This window comes from Mastomys coucha, unplaced genomic scaffold (assembly GCF_008632895.1).
Source record: "Mastomys coucha isolate ucsf_1 unplaced genomic scaffold, UCSF_Mcou_1 pScaffold7, whole genome shotgun sequence".
Taxonomy (NCBI): Eukaryota; Metazoa; Chordata; class Mammalia; order Rodentia; family Muridae; genus Mastomys; species Mastomys coucha.
In genome coordinates this window covers 57,843,048-57,860,019 of record NW_022196913.1, presented here as the reverse complement: position 1 = coordinate 57,860,019, position 16,972 = coordinate 57,843,048, and the positions used below count along the sequence as shown (strand labels likewise).

Here is a 16,972-nt window from a genome sequence, read left to right as displayed (position 1 = left end):
CCCCCATTTGGTGTTTGATTCTATCCTAGGTAGGCCTCTGGACTCTCCGGCAGCGCCAAGGGTGCGCTCTCTCTCATGGCATGGGTCTCAAGTTGAACCAGTCATTGGTTGGCCACTCCCACAATTCTGCACCAACTTTACCCCAGCACATCTTATAGACAGGACAGAGCACAGGTTGATGGTTTTGTGGCTGATCTGGTGGCCCAATCCTTCCACTGGAATTCTTGCCTGGTTACAGGAGATGGCTAGTTCAGGCTCCAAATACTTAATTTCTAAAAACAAATTTTATTGAGCCAAAATTGACATGCAGAGTACACCAACTTTAAGTGTACTGTTGGATACAACTTTAAGTGTACTGTTGGATACGTTTTGATAGATATGTATGGAAGGTGACTCTGTCACCAACACAGTCAGGATACGGGACTATGTTGTTTTAGAAGTTCCCTTATACCCATTCTTGACCCCAGGCAACCACTGATATATTTTCTATTCTTATAGATTAGTTTTAATGTTTGTAAATTTTGTATAAATGAAAACAAATAATGTGTATTTTATAAGCCAGCCTTTAACAGTGAAAGCAATACACTGTTTTCAGAAGCCATAGCCACTGTAGCTTTCCTAATCAAGATGAGATTCCTGGACTAAATAAACTGTACAACACAGTACAGTGGGTCCCCTGTTGAGGCAGCAGCCCCATCAACTCCAGAACGTGGTAGAGGCCACGTCTGTCTACCAGTCAGCATCCACCTCCCCACACCCTTGGCTCCGCCAGTCTGACGTCTCCATGGCTCTGCTGGCTCTGCCAGTCTCCTGTGACTGGCACCCTCTCTCCGTGCTTTCTTCAGTGACGGGATGCTTTCTAGACAGGTGCATGTCATTGTCGTATTGTGAGATACATCCTTTGACATGCTGTTACTTCATGTGGGTTCAGCTTTTGTGTACTCGACTGGTGGCATCAGGTTCTTGTCTGTTGTGTTCATGTACGAATGTTTTTCCAAGGCCTGTTTTCACATCCTCGTGTATAAGCAGTTGCACCCCTGTGTGGTGACGGACACGGTGAGTTTGTCCGCGTGACAGCACGTATTTTTGGTGCTGCTCTGTGTTGTCCATCCTAGCAGGAATGAAGCTGTCTCACCATGGTCTTTCCTTGCATTTTCCCAGCAGCTGAGAGTGTCTGTGTGGACTTGAGCATCTGTCTGCTTCTGAGAAATATCTATCCCAGTGCTGTGCCACGTTTTTGGTCGACTTGTCTGCTTATTACGTTGTAAGAGTTGTTTATGTGATCTGAAAACTGGGCCCCAGTCGCGTACAGGATTCAGATAGTTCACCCATTGTGTGGGTTGCTCTCACTTAATACTGAACTTCGATTTATAAGCTTTTTAAGTGTTGCCCCTGTGTGGTAGCACACTTCTTTAAGCCCAGTATTTGGGAAGCAGAAGCACGTAAATCCTGGTGACTTTGGCCTATATAAGCCAGGGCTGTACAGGGCCGTCTCACACACACCAAAAAAAGACTTGAATTTTGATGAAGCGCAGTTTAACTGTTTTGTTGGACATAATGTTTGGTTTGGGGTTTATTTGGGTGAGGTTTTTTTGTTGTATAATTGGTTGATTTTTTTTTCTTTGTTTTGTTTTTTGTTGGTGGTGGTGGTAGTGGTGCCATTTCTAAAAATGTTTTTGTAATCAAAGCTACATAAAATCTCTTGTTTGTTTCCTTCTCTTTTTTGTTTTTGTTTTTGTTTTTGTTTTTCAAAACAGGGTTTCTCTGTGTAGCCGGGGCTGTCCTGGAACTCACTCTGTAGACCAGGCTGGCCTTGAACTCAGAAATCCGCCTGCCTCTGCCTCCCAAGTGCTGGAATTAAAGGCGTGTGCCACCACCACCCGGCTTGTTTATTTCCTTCTTAAAGAAGAGTTTTCCCTCTTTTTCTTTGGCTTCTGTTCAGGTAAACGTTTTGTGTATGACACTGTCGCCTTTTGTGGAGGTGCCCGTGTACGCTCCCTTGGCCATGTCACTGGGATCTGTCTGAACATAGGGTTTTAGTCACTCGTCTGACTCAGGTCGATCCTTCTGTTGGTGCGGTGTTGTGTGGTTGCTGTGACTTAGCCCGGGGCTCTGAAATCATGACACCTGAGTTCTCTAACTTTGCTGCATGATGTGGTCCTTTCATCGGTGTGACTCAGAATGCGCTTCTCCTTCCCTGTAAACTCAACTGTGGCTTTGTAGGTTGGCTCGTGGCACAGGACCTCACCGGGTAAGTCTTCAGTCTGGGCGGAGGTCCTGCTCACTTTGGCCCTTAGTCAGCCTTCAGTGGCACAGCATCACCACTGCATTAACTTCACAAAATGTCTGAGACTTAGATTCTGTTTTAAATGGAATTGTTTTCTCAAATTCCTTTTTAGATCATTCACTGCTAATTTACAGGAATATAACCATTTTTATAGATCTATCTTTTATTACATTTTAGTGCAGTAATGCTGTTTTAGTATATTATATACTATGAATCAGAGAGGTGGGGGAGGGAGAGAAAGAGATTGATAGACAGACTATGTCTGGGCAAGGCATGGTGTCCAGTAGGATCAGAAGTTCAAGGTCACCCTCAGTTACTGTTAATCCCAAATATGGGAGGAGAAATAGTACTGACCTAAATCATCATAGCCAAATTTATTAAAGCAAGCAATTAAAGCAATTTTTTTTATTTGTGTGCCTGGGCTGCTTCTTTCTAAAGCAGGATTTGAGAGGCAGCATTGGATATGAGGAAAACAAGGCTTTTATAGCTCAGGGGTAGAGAATTTACAAATGGAGCATTTGGCAGGCAAAATAGGCTGGATTACAGGAGCAAAATAAGCATAATAAGTCAGTCCTATATAGGCTTCTGAAACAAAGACATGGTTGTAAGTTGGGCATAGCAAGGTAGTCACAGTCATAACACAGTAGTCATAGGTAGCCATAGAACCTTTTAAAACAAAGATAGGGTTGCAAGATGGTTATAAACAATTTTTTTAAAACAAAGGTATGGTTGCCATTCCTGGAACAGGAAGAACAGAATCATTTGTAGTTAAGGTTACAGGTGGGACATAGCCCAGTCCTTGAAAAATAGAGGTTTAACCATCAACAGGAATGGACCTAACTTATCTTTATTTAAGATGGCTTTCAAGCCTAAGATGGAGGCAGGCTTGTTCTACAGTACATGGAAGTTTCAAGGCTAGCCTGGGCTGTATAAGATGCTGTCTCACACAACAAAAGAACAATGTAATTTGTAAACAGAGTTTTTCTTCTCTCTCAAGTTTCCAATCTCTCTTGTCTTTTCTCCTTTGCCTGCTTTCTCTGGGTATATCTTCCTCCGCAGAGCTTAGGAGCAGTGAGAAAAGAATCCTTGGCCTGGCCTGAGGGGAAACTTTCTGTCTCAGCTGAGAGGTTTCTGCAGGTCTTCATTGATTCTCTCTAGGAGGCTGAAAAAAAAACAAAGAAACAAACAAACTCCTTGTTCCTAAACGCACCAAGTGTATTTGCCTGAGAGATTGTTGGAGTTTCTCAAAAGCATCTGTACCGACCGGGATGTACTTGATTTTTCGAGAGTTCTGATGGTGTGCTTTCCTGTGTTGGCCGCTGTCATGTTGAACCCTTGCATCTGGACAGGAGTCTGTTTGTTGAATAAGGTCTCAAGTTAAGGCTTCATGGGACATTTGTAAAGCTTTTCACTACTATTATTTTAAATACTGATGCAAGTGATGGATTTTTCTTCATCTTCCTGTTTTTGTACAGGTGTCAAAGATTGACAGAATAGTGGAGGGGGGCCAAATTTATTACAGCAGGGTTTTCAAAGCACTTTGGTGCATTTATTTATGTGGTGTGAGGGAAGGAGATGTATGTCACATTGCACATGTGTGGAGATCAGAGGACAGCTTGAAGGATGTGCTGTGTGGGTCCTGGGATTGTACTCAGGTGGGCTTGACCCACTGAGCCATCTTGCCATTCCTAGAGCTACTTTTCATGGGGTTACAGTTTCAGGGCATTGCCCATGGACAGGTATGTAGTGGAACAAATACAGAGAAGCTGGCAGCAGAGGGAGTGAAAGTGCTCATTGTGTAGAGAAGATGGGATGAGTTAGGTTGACCTTAGAGATGATGGGATGAGTCAGGTTGACCTGGGACCCTGTGCTCTTCCACTGCTTTCCTCCAAGTGCTGGGTTATTGTTACTGTTTTGTAGACATGTTTTAGAACTTGATATCTCATTCCTATTAAGGAAGGAAAAGTCAGTGTTGAAGAGCTTTCCCTTATATTAGTGTTTTTGATGAAAAACAAACTCAGCCACATGCCCAGTCACCCTGCCCACCTAGCAGCCACATGCCCAGTCACCCTGCCCACTTAACAGTGATGGTCAGGAACAGACCATAGTACTTACTTCTCAGAAACTTAGGAGGGGACAGCAAGCCATCTTACATCTTCTGGGCAAGGCGTGTGTGGTTACAGTGGAGAGAACTTAGTAATTGGACCTGTAAGTTAAAGTGTGACTCCAACCATCAGACGGACAGACGTGCAAACCAGAGGAAGAGCTTCACCCAACTCACTGTAGTAACGGCTGAGTAGCTCAAGGTGCTGTCCTTTAGTGTGGCCGTGCAGCTGATTACATGCAGATTACATGTAAATTACAGAGTGGGGAAATACATACAAGTATGCATGTATCACTTCCTAATGCATTGTTGCTAAGTTTTTTAAGAATACTTTTTTTTTAAAGATTTATTTATTTTATGTGTATGAGTACACTGTAGTTGTACAGATGGCCGTGAGCCATCATGTGGTTGCTGGGAATTGAACTCAGGACAGCCCCACCCACTCTGGCCCCACTAGCTCCAGCATAATTCACTGTAGCTATCTTCAGACGCACCAGAAGAGGGCGTCAGATCTCATTACATGTGGTTGCTGGGATCCGAACTCAGGACCTTCAGAAGAGCAGTCAGTGCTCTTACTCACTAAGTCATCTCGCCAGCCCCAGAATACTTTTTATTTAATAATTTCATACATGTCTACTGCCAGGTGGTCGCACATGTCTTTAGTCGGAGCACTTGGGAGGCAGAGACAGTCAGATCTCTCTGAGTTCAAGGCTAGCCTGGTCTATAGAGTGAGTTCCAGGACAGCCAGGGCTACACAGAGAAAGCCTGTTTCAAAAAACAAAAACTTGAGGGGAAAAGATTTACTTAGAAGCCTGACAACAGAAAAAAAAAAAAAAAACAATCAAACAAAAACCACCTAGCAATCCATGCCAGTGATGCCGGTATATCTGCCCGCTAGCACTAAGGGGACTCAGACAGAGGAGCAACATAAGTTTTAGGCCATCTTGTTCTGCATGCAAGTTCTAGACTAGCCTGGGCTACAGAGTAAGATTCCTCTCTTAAAATATAAATTCATAAATAAAAGTAAGAGGAAAACAGATGAATGAGCCATAATAATAAACATAATAAAACATTTTTTTACATTCATACATTTCTGTGGATCCAAATAAAACACCCACTGAGAAAAAAAATATTTCCCATGGGGATTTTACATGTAGTCAGACAAGTATTTAATAGATATGTTGTATATCTCTACACATAAGTGTCTTAACATTTCCCTTTTTAAAACAAGGTCCTGTGCTGTCTGTTGCTAAGATGGGTCATTTCAGAAGTGAAAAGGACCGTCCGCCCTGCAGAGGTGCTGTGCACAGTGACAGAGGGAAGATGGAGCTTGCGCCTGTGTGGTTCTGTCTAGTGTAGATTGTTGATTCATTGCCACTGCACTCCTACCCACAGCCTCACATCCATGCTGAAGGGAGTTTCTCCAGTGTACATTTTTCCAGAAGGCATTTCTCCGCTTTCTGCATCTAAGATCCTAGAAAGCACATTAGTGGAGCCAGAGTGAGCAGTGAGACACTAGCAAGAGGCACAGTGACGTGACTGTGCACAGGGGTGCAATGCAAAAGTTACTTAGGACACAGTGACTGCTTCTCACTTGTCCTTCACCACCCACACCGTGAGCTTTTGAAGGATGCATGGACAGGTATTGACTTTGGAGTCACAGATTTTAACAAGCTGGTAAATTTGACAAGTTGAGGTTCAACTGTCAGTACGTTTATAAGTTTAATTTTTTTCTCCAAAAGACATTCTGTATGCTGCTAACAATGACAGTTTTAAGCTTGTTTGTTTGCTTTGGTCTTTTTTAAAACCTAGGTTAAATTAAAATATAAATATAAAGCAAGAATCTTCCTGGAGGAAAGCCTGTCATTTGGAGTCCTTGGGGAGCACGGGCGAGGAGTCACTGAGCACTATGGGATCAATGTGAGTTCTCTCACTAGGAAGCCCCACCCCCACCCCCCACGCCCGTCGGAAACCTGCGGAGGAAAGAACTTCACCAATCCAGAGCTCATAAGGCTTCGATGTCTGGGGTGGATCTGGTCAGCCCAGTCAGGACACTGTCTTCCCTCTGGAGTTTTTGTTGTTTCCCAGGGGTGGGGTGTCTGTAACTCGGCTCTCCGTGTCTCTTCTAGGTGCAGCTAGGTTTCTGTTCTATTTGTTAAGATCACCAAGAACTGCCTTAGCTGGGCACAGTGACCCATGCCTGGGATCCCAGCAGTTGTAAAACTAAGGTTTTCCTGGACTACCCAGATGATGCCACACCCAAACAGCAACAACAAAAAGGATTTCCTTAGTCCTTCTAAAGATGTTTTTAGTATTTAAAATTCTATATATACTTTGTGGAAGTACATACATACAGTTGTGTCATATATGTGTGTGTTTGTATAGTGGCAGATTGTGTGGCCATAACTGATATGTTATTTTGACACATGCATGCTATCAAAAACACCACCAAGAATAGATTCAGCAAAGCTAATAGAGGCCCAGAAGGTGGAATAGCATTGACCCATTTCCTTTCCCTGTGGGGAGACAAGCCAGAGTGACCAGTGCCCTGGGGTGTGTCCCTGGTGCCTCGGGCTGGTGATAGCTGCCTCGCAGGGCACCGTGGGTAGAGTTACAGGGAACCTTTTCTCCAATTGAGCTTTGCTACCTATGTCACCTAGTTAATGGATAAAATACAAAATTCCCTTAGTTATGTGCACTGAGCACCGTACTGCCCTGGAGAAAAGAGTGCAGAGCGATGCCCAGGAAGTTAAACGATGTCTGATGTCAGCAAGTGTGGGTAGGGACCTAGGTGAGCTGTAACTGAATTAACGAGGAGAACCACTGCCCTCAGGCAGGCCTGGTGGTGACGGCTTTCTGTTTGCCCTGGCAGATCGATGACATCGACCTTATCAGTGCTAACATGGAGAATGCGCTCGCTTCGATCGGGGGCTTCTGCTGTGGCCGCTCTTTCGTGGTGGACCATCAGGTGATGCTTCTTAGAAATGCCATACAATTGTAGACATTGTTCCCATCACCACGTCAGAGCACAGCTTCCAGTACAAGATGTAACTCAGTTTATTACACGGGCTTTATTTAAAAGCCTGGGGGTTTCTGTTTTATTTTGTTTTGGTTTGGTTTTTTGTCATTGTTTTAAAGGGTTTTTTATATATATATTTATATGAATATACTATAGCTATACATACTAGAAGAGGGTATTGGGTCCTATTACAGATGGTTGTGAGCTGGGAATTGAACACAGGGCTTCTGGAAAAGCAGTCAGTGCTCTTATCCTTAGAGCCATCTCTCCAGCTCCCTAAGAGCCTGTTTTTAAAGGATAGCTCAAAGTGTTTACAGACACATAAAGTCCTTATCTCTTGAGAAAGCATCTTGGTTTTGTTGCATGTGCACCCTTGTGGTTCAGTCAGTATGCCTGCTGTTCAGGTAGATGCGCCCTACTGTGGGGCCTGGGGCCTTCTAAAAGTCCCTCTTCGCAGATAGAACATGTTCGTCCTTGTTTCTCCTTAGAGGCTTTCTGGCCAAGGCTACTGCTTTTCAGCTTCGTTACCTCCCCTGCTGGCCGCTGCTGCCATTGAGGCTCTCAACATCATGGAGGAGAATCCAGGTAAGAGCTAGGAAAGGAGGGGCCTGGCTCAGTGCCAGCCTCTGTTCCTTCCCAAGTGTGGCGACTGCTGTGATTTGTGAAGTTAGCTGAGTGCGCTGAACTTTAGGAAATGTGCTTTTCTGTCTTGTTTTCAATCCAGCCTTTGAAGCACCAATTAATAACAGTGCTAGCCTGTTTTGTCAGCAAACAGCTCTGAGCAAAGTGAAAAGTTAACTGGGAGTTTTAGCAAGTGGCCTTTGACTGTAATAGTGCATGCAGCCTTTAAAACGGAAAAGGGGCTGGCAAGATGGCTCAGCAGGTAAAGGTGTACGCATACAACCATGGCAACCTGTGTTAGATCTCCAGGACCCAGGTACAGGTGGTAGAGAACTAACTCCTTAAAATCGCCCTCTGACCTCCACACATGCACGTGGTACGTGACTCCAGTCCCCAGTACACTAGTAATGAGTAAATTGAAGTGACACCACAGGGGAGGCTTGCTAGCTGACACTCCTGAATTCCCAGCAGAGCTGTCAACTCACATGGTCACATGTGTCTCAAGCTTTCCTTGAATCAGAGGAAAACATCCCAAAAAATTGCCGTGCTGCCCAGTGGTTTGGGCTAAGAGTAGAGTAGGAAGTGCGCCAGTGATCCTAGCTGGGCTTGGGCAGCTCTCAGTGAGGGCGAGGGCCATCACCCCTGGGCTTGCTGCGAGTAACAGCCCCAGTGAGAAGGAGCCAGTTGGCAACATCATGAAGCCCAGGCCCTCAAGCTGTGCATAGCCGAATGTCTGTTCACACCCAGAGCATCTGCAGCATTTCAGACTAAGGATCTGGGCTTTTAGAGGAATCCATACGCTGGTACCAACAAATGTCTTAAATATACCATCAAACTCTTTTTTTTCAATGCAGGTATTTTTGCAGTTTTAAGGAAAAAATGCCAGAACATCCATAAATCTCTACAAGGGTAAGTGTGTGGCTTCCAGCTAGCAGAGCACACATCCCCACCATAGTCTGCAGCAGTATGGCTCTGAGCTTTTCGAGCTCTCAGCCCTTCAACCACACAGCAACCACAAAAGCAAAAACTAGTGCGTATAGCTTTGAATACAACTGGGCCAGCTGTTTGCCGTGTCCTAAAGTCCAGGCCTTGCTTTTCTAGAAGTCACACTGCATGGTAGTGGGCACTGTGCTGTAGGAAGAAAATAAATGATCCTATACCTACTACCCAGTATGACCCAAGTGAACTTGTGAATCTCATCTCGTCAGATAGAGACAGCTGTGCTGTGTACCAGACAGCCCCGCTCCCCACACTGCTCTTAGTAAATGTGACAGAGGAAAGAAAAGAAGTTAGTCATGAGTGTTCTTTTTATAAAAAAGAAAAATCTTCAGGCTGAGTTTTGGTGCCCCAGGAAATGATCTCACATTGTTCTAGATCTTTCCTTTAGCTCCCTAAAGAGATGTGTGCTTCTTGGGTTATGAAAGTTCCGACTTGTGTAAGATGTGGAATAGACACTGCTGAAAGTGCCGGCAGGTGAGTGAGTGGCCGCAGCCGTTGTGTAGAGCAGGCAGGCAGTGGTGCTCTGTGTGTCTGCTGCATAGGGAGTGGCTCTTGCACGGTCTATGGTAGAAGGGTCACTGTTGCTGTTTGTACTGTTAACTTTCTGGCACAGCACAGCACATAGGAAGATTGTATATCCATTAGCACCAACCTGAAGTGACTTGTGCTCTAGCTTCTTCCAAGTTCTGTCCTACCTCTGGCTCTGTCCAAACTTTCCTCTGTACCTGGCCATCTGTCTCTATCCACCCACTCTAGTGGGTAGCCTGGGCTCTGCTGTTACTCCCTTCATACTCGTGGATAGCTGAGCCAGTGTTCCTCCTGCCAACATAGGGGTGTGTGTGTGTGTGTGTGTGTGTGTGTGTGTGTGTGTGTGTAGCTGATCTAGGTCTAAATCTGAGGGACTAGAAGAAGTCGCTACTTGGGGACTGGCTAGAACCCTGGAAGAAGTTCTCTGTGGGGAGGTTCAGTTTCCTGAGGGAAACCTGGGCCTAAGAACAAGCTGAAGGAAAGCAGCAAATGGGCAACAATGGGCCCAGTCTCAAAGGTGTGAACCACAGCTGTGTCCTTCAGGATGGGAAGCATGGTGAAGGTGACCCCAAGCGAGTACCACTCATGCAGGTGCTCCGTGTCCCTAACAATCAAGACAGAGTTTTACCCTAGAGGCGTCTGTCTTCTCCCCTGACAGAGCAGATCTCTGTGTATTAATCTTAATCCATGCAAGACTTAAAGTAGATCACACAGATAAGACAGTCGTGCCACTTAAACCTATTGTTGATAGTCAGAATATAACGTTATTATGTCATATCTCTGTGGCACTCTAAAACTTAGATAATAAGGAAGGAGTGTGCATGATAGTGCATGCACTTGAAGGAAGCAAACAGGAAAAATGATAGAAAATTGTGGTATGCATCCTGCTGTAAGTGGGTCCCAAGGGAGGCCCCCCATCCCCCAAGAAAGGCTGCATGATCTAGATCTCACAGTGGACAAGAGAGCAGTGTATACCAGGTGAAGAGATGGGAAGCCCAGGATGAGGGGCTGTGAGAAGGACAAGAGAGCAGTGTATACCAGGTGAAGAGATGGGAAGCCCAGGATGAGGGGCTGTGAGAAGGGTGACCATATCAAGCAAGAAGGATGCCAGATCACCGTGGGAGACTGGAAAGCAGAGACCATAGTACCCACGAACAGCGACCTTCTGTGCACAGAGAAACAGCTTCATAGGCTCTTCCTGACAGGAAGGTACCCATTGCTTCTCACGCTGGAATCCCACCGTGTGCTGGGATGTTCCTGTCTGCATCCCCAGTTCTGCTTTTAGTTCAGTGGGCCTTGAGATGGCTATTTATTCATGTATTTTATCTGTGGCATTAGGGCTGAACCAAGGTCCTCACCATGCTGGGCCAGCATGATGCCCTGAGTTCCAACCCCTGCCCTAACAGTTACCCTGTGTGGGATCTCTGTGACCGCAGTGTACTGATGCCGTGTATGTCTGTTTCTCTAGTGTTTCTGGTTTAAAAGTGGTGGGGGAGTCCCTTTGCCCAGCGCTTCACCTGCAGCTGGAAGAGAGCACAGGCTCTCGGGAGGAAGATGTGAAGCTGCTTCAGGAAATCGTAGATCAAGTGAGTATGCAGTTATGCAGTCGGCACCCAGCAGCCCCCACCCTCACTTACCTTGTTTTCACAACACCTCCTTACCCCAAAGGTGCGGTATGCCACGCTGCTGCTCACCACACTCATGGCAGCCCTCCCAGCCAGCCCTGAGAGCTCACAAGTGCCTGGAGGGCAGACTGAGGGCTTCTTTGACCTTTCAGCCTAACTCCTGAAGTTGTGAGCTTGCTGCTGCATTGAATATAGCTGTGTTCAGCTTCTCTCCTAACAGCCCTGCAGAACACTCACCCGCTCACCATTTGCATTCTTGAGACAAGGTCTCACTCTGTCACCAGGCTAGCCTAGAACTCACCATCTAGCCCAGGCTGGACTTCCAACTCAACGGGCCATCCTAACTCAGCATCTTGAGTGCTGGAATTGCAGGTGTGAACTGCTAATCCTGACCAAATCTCTCTTTATTAATCTTGCTAGTAGTTTCCTTACATCACTGATCTCTGCTAAGCTGTTGACTCTGCTCACTGGGCAGTTGCTTGGCTGATCCTCCCAGCAGTTAGCAGCTGCCTCCAGAAGCCACCCTGCCTCCCAGGCACTTGCCTAATCCTTACAGAAATCCAGGGTTCTGCAGTACTGAGGCGATGCAGCCTCCCGTGGAACCTGGCACAGGTTTAAGCCTTTGTCTGTAAGGAGTAAAGGCTTCATTCCACTCTGCTGCTGCCCTGAGACACTACCACCCAGCTCTTTAAAGTAAATAAATTGCCTGCCACTGTCCCCTTCGTCCCTGTGGCATGCCTGGAGGACAATGGTTGGTCAGATGATACTCAGTGTGAAGACCTCTTGGGTTGCATAAGCTGCCTGGGTGTTCTTCATCCCGCCATGTTTGACTTGCGGGATCTGGAGTGGGGAGTGAGAATCTATGAAGGAATATACACAATATACACTGCACACAGTACTGCACACTTCATACAGTACACACTGCACATGGTACACAATGAACATAGTACATACCGCACACGGTATACACTGCACATAGTAAACACTGCACGCGGTATACACTGCACATGGTACACACTGCATATGGTACACAATGCACACAGTACACAATGCACACGGTACACAATGCATATGGTACACAATGCACACAGTACACAATGCACACAGTACACAATGCATACAGTATAGAACCTCTTGGGACCTACTGTCTTTAAAAAAGCAAGCCAAATCTAAGATTCATTATTAAAGACATGTGTATGTTCTTATCACAGTATGATGATCAGGCTACAAATACTAGACCGGCTGAAAAAGGACACATCCCACATGTCCTCTCAGGTTCAGCTCTGCGGGCCTGAGGAAAAGTCAGGCTTCCGTAAAGGGGTGCAGTGTCCTCCACCCTTTACTGCCTCTGTCTTACCCTAGAAATAAACAGACAAGAAAGTAGGTTTGTGGTTAGAGGTTTTAGAAAAGACAGATGCACCTGTTCAGAAGCCACCAATGAACAAGGCAGCACAGCTAAGGATTGCATTATGTCCCTGTGGCTGACAAGGCAGCACAGCTAAGGATTGCATTATGTCCCTGTGGCTGACAAGGCAGCACAGCTAAGGGTTGCATTATATCCCTGTGGCTGCTCAGTCTGCTGTTTCCCACAGGACCGCTCTTACGGGTAGGCTCACAACAGTGAACACAGTAGAAGCTCTGCAAAAGCTGTGTGCCTGTGTTAAAAGGAGCCTCCCCCATGGTGGTCTGTGCGCTGCCCTGAGGGTGGAGTCATCTTCATGCCCATATATGGTGCTTTAACCCCACTCTGTTCTTTGGCTTTAGCTAACACTGCTGTTCAGAGACACAGGGCTCACATGCAAGCAGTGGACATGAGCAGGCAGACTGCATGCTCAAACATTCTCAGAACAAACCTAAAGACGGGGCTGGAGAGATGGCTCAGGTTTTAGTCGCTTTCCTGTTTCTGTGATAAACCGCCAAGATCAAGACAACTTCAAAGAGTCAGAGGTCATCATGGTGGAGAAAAGGTATAGTGACAGCGGTAGCCACCGTGATCCACAAGTAGGCAGAGAGCACACGAGGAGTAGCAGGAGGACTTGAAGCCTCAAAGCCCACCCCCAGTGTCAGACCTTTTCCAGGTGTGGTCCAGGAAGACCACACCTCCGAATCCTTCCCAAACAGTTCCACCAACTGGAGGCCATGTGTTCAAATAGATGAGCCTATGGGGGCTGTTCTTATTCAAACCATCACATCCAGACATCTCATAGGCTCTGTAGCCACCATCACAGGAAAGTCTGAGTCCAAAAGAAGGGTTCACCTTGAAAGAACATTAAGGGCACATAAGCTTTGTCTCCTAGAACTCTAAGTGGAAATATAAATGGCAGGTACTTTTGAGGACAGTATATCTGTCCACTGTGACCTAAGTGATTGTTAATATACTCTTTCTCCCTGCAGTGCATGAATAAGGGCATCGCATTGACTCAGGCACGCTACTTGGACAAGGAAGAGAAGTGCCTTCCTCCTCCAAGGTTGGTTAATATTAAAAGCGCAATGCCACTTCCTGCTTTACACTCTTTGAAATATTGCAGGATAAGAATGCCCTTATAGTGTAGCACACACCCTGGGTTCATTTAGCAGCTACATGCTTTTCATTTGAACTGAAAAGCATCACGGGACTGAATGTCCTAAGCGATGGACTCTAACAGCTGGAGTCCGACTGTAACTTATGCTATGGAGACATTCGTGGGGAAGGGAGCAGCCTGGATATGGTCACCTTGTTAACGGTGCCTGTGATCTACATGCATCGTCCTGCAGACACCAAAGCTACAGCAGGACTGCAAAGCAAGGGATGGGGGTGGACTCGAACCTGGGCTGTTGAGGTACTTAGCTCTGACTCCTGTGATCAGAAGAAATGAACGCTCCAACCACCATAGCCCTGGGTCAGAGGTCACAGAGGAGACTTCTAGAACAAGTGACACCCTGAACTCAAGAGAATTAAGTGCAGACAGTTCCTAGCTTCTGATAGTTTCGCTTCAGATTTACCATGATGGGAAAGCACACCCATAAGAACATTCATTTAGTGGTGTCTAATAGCATGACACATAAAGTTAGTTTGTTGTATGTGACTTTCCCACACTGTAGGCTAATGTCCCGAACTCGGGTGTTACAATGCTCTGGCTAAGCATAGTGGGAAACTGGCTGAAGTGGATTAGATTTGTAGAGGGTGTGTTGGGGTATGGTCCCACCTGAGGCCAAGCAGAATCTGCTCAGGAGGACCCTGGTGGACACCATGATCTTCTGCAGATGAGACCCTGTAGTTTGCTGGGGTGTGCAGTGGCCTGAACACCTCTAGGACCAACCTGGAGCACAGAGACTAAGATGCAAGTGGACTAGGGCGCAGAGCTCCCTGCTAGGCTGAGACCTCACATGCAGACAGCCAGATCGGAACTAGGTAACTTAGGAACTAGCTGCTCAAGCTACTTGAGTTCTGACTCCTTCCTGTGCCCACTGTCACTGTGTCTTTGGTGACCGTGTCTAGTGCTTAAAGGCACTGTTGGCAAAGGACAGGAGGAGGGTTGCTTCACTGAGTCTGTGTCCTAAGAACTAGAAATCATCTGCTTTATCTTCTGAAATGGACATTCATGTATGTCCCAGCAGAGTTACTGAGTAGGAGCACCCAGGCAGACCAGTGTGAGAAATGTTGACTTCCTGCTTAGAGAAGTAGATCATTGGAAGGCGTGGTTTCCTAGCCTCAGTGGCTTCCCCAAAATAAAACACTTGGACGTGAGACAGGTGAGTGGGGATGGCCAGGACCACAGAGAACCATGTGTTAGGTTTGCGGGGTGCAGATCCCTGTCGTGGCTGCTCCCTTCTGCTGCATGGTAGGAAGTCAGCAGCAGGTAGAAGGCGGGCTCCCTCAGAGCCCTGTCTGCCACATAAGCGTATGACCCAGTGTCCCTGTGCTTTGTCTTTCTCAGCATCAGGGTTGTGGTCACCGTGGAGCACACAGAGGAAGAGCTGCAGAAGGCTGCATCCACCATCAGGGAGGCCGCCCAGGCTGTGCTGTTGTAGGCTACTGCCCAGTGCTTCCTGCCATGTCACCTGCAGACAGAACTACTCAGAGACCTCCAGCTGGCCCGGTTATGGCTGTGCTTGAATACACAGCCAGAATAGATGGTTGGATCCAGCAGGAGCTGACTTGTAGAGGATGGCAGATGACAGCATATCACTGGTGTCTATGTGGTGCCGTGTGCTCTGTCAGGATGCTTCACTCTCTTGTCATTTATCTTCGCTTTTGTTTAAAACTGGAACTTCAGTTTTCCCTCTCCCGTCTGTGGGAATGATTCAATAAGCACTCCTCCATATTCCATAGAAAAGGACTTTGCAGCTAAAAGGAACTCTCCATGGACCACACTTACTGTGGGAGACTGACAGACTGTCTTCCCAGGTCCTTCAGGTAGAGCTCAGTGGTGGCTGCTATGCAGAGAACTCTCTGTGTGCTATAAACATCATATAACGTGGTGATCCTAGGACTCTGTGCTGCTGATGCTGACACTGTCATGTCTAATCTGACCTTCACTAACAGATATTCATACCACTTCCTAAGCAATAATCTGAACCAAACATTATTTTATTTTTGTGTAATTGACTTTATATTTTTTATATATTCTCTAATCAGTTTTGGGAAGAGGGTTATTATTCTGATCCCCAAATACAAATCATGCCCTTAGTACTTTTTAATATGTCCAATGTCCTTTTTCATGGTGGTTTGTCCAGAAACATAGAACTGTGGGCTTTTTCTAAGCTGAGAAAAATGCGAACTTTCTTCTTTCATTCTATAAATTCCAGATGCCTCTGAACAATAGGAATGCTCTAAAAGTGATTTCTGAGCTGTACACTGGCTGCTGCCATCCATAGCGAGCGTGTTGAGTGGTGTAAAGGCTTGTGATGTGTGCCACGGATCGTGTACATGGAAGGCCGTTATTCCTTCTCTTGTTGAACAGGCATTTAAATGTCGTTTTCTGATATGCACTCATGTTAACCGTGGATCGGCATCTTTTTAAGTGATCTGTGACATTTTTAATGTTTCTATTTCATACGTGCCTTGTGATTGCTGCTGCTGTGAGGGTACGCTCCTGTTGGGGAAAGTCTGTTTTGGTTTGGTTTTTAATGAAATAAACCTCCAAGAGCTTACATTCCTGAAAAGGAGTCTGTTTGGATAGCAACTTGCTCAGCTCAGCAGTCTCTTGATTTTAACCTTTGGCAAATCTAAGGCAGTATTCATTTTCCCTGTGTGTATTTTTCTTTTGTTTTAGAACATAATTTAATTTCTTAGTTCCTTCTCCCTGCCCAGCCAAAGACTATCTACTATCTCAAAATTCTTAGGTTCCTACTGATTTAACACTCTCTACTTTGGGCTATAAGAAGGCTGGAGCAGGGGACTGGAGTTCCATGGAGAGTTCTTGCCTGGCAAGCACAAGGCCCTAGATTTGATCCTCAGCTGGGGAAGGAAGCTTACCTGAGTGGCAGGGCAGTTGCCTCTATCTCTGGGAGGAGGAGGTCCAGAGGCAGCACAGCACTGCCTGAGGTGATGGCCACCATCTCCATCATTGTACTCCCCCAGCTTCCCATGAAACCATCCCAAGTCCTTTACCATGGGGGCCCGCATGGTACCAACATGAAGTTCAAGCTTCAGGATCCCTGTGGCCCACCCTTCAGTCAGGCCCAGTTATCCTGTGGGCTTCTGGGTAGATGTGAACAGACATCTATTCACTTCAGGCAAGACACCAACAAAAGACCAAAGAAACAGCTAACTCTTGTCTAGGTTGGTAGACCAGTGGCTGATTGCA

General features: G+C 46.2%; 1 protein-coding gene across 2 annotated transcripts in view; it reads left to right on the top strand.

Annotated features, from left to right (window-relative positions):
• Positions 1-16,348, top strand: part of Sptlc1 (serine palmitoyltransferase long chain base subunit 1) — a 45,881-nt gene extending 29,533 nt beyond the window's left edge. For both annotated transcript variants that reach the window (XM_031358488.1, XM_031358490.1), the window contains 7 exons: positions 6,204-6,311; positions 7,264-7,359; positions 7,899-7,995; positions 8,886-8,940; positions 11,027-11,144; positions 13,578-13,651; positions 15,101-16,348. In XM_031358488.1, the coding sequence (XP_031214348.1) occupies positions 6,204-6,311; positions 7,264-7,359; positions 7,899-7,995; positions 8,886-8,940; positions 11,027-11,144; positions 13,578-13,651; positions 15,101-15,194 (642 nt within the window). In that variant the 3' untranslated portion in view covers positions 15,195-16,348. The remainder of the gene's footprint in view (positions 1-6,203; positions 6,312-7,263; positions 7,360-7,898; positions 7,996-8,885; positions 8,941-11,026; positions 11,145-13,577; positions 13,652-15,100) is intronic.
• The last annotated feature ends 624 nt before the right edge of the window (positions 16,349-16,972 follow it).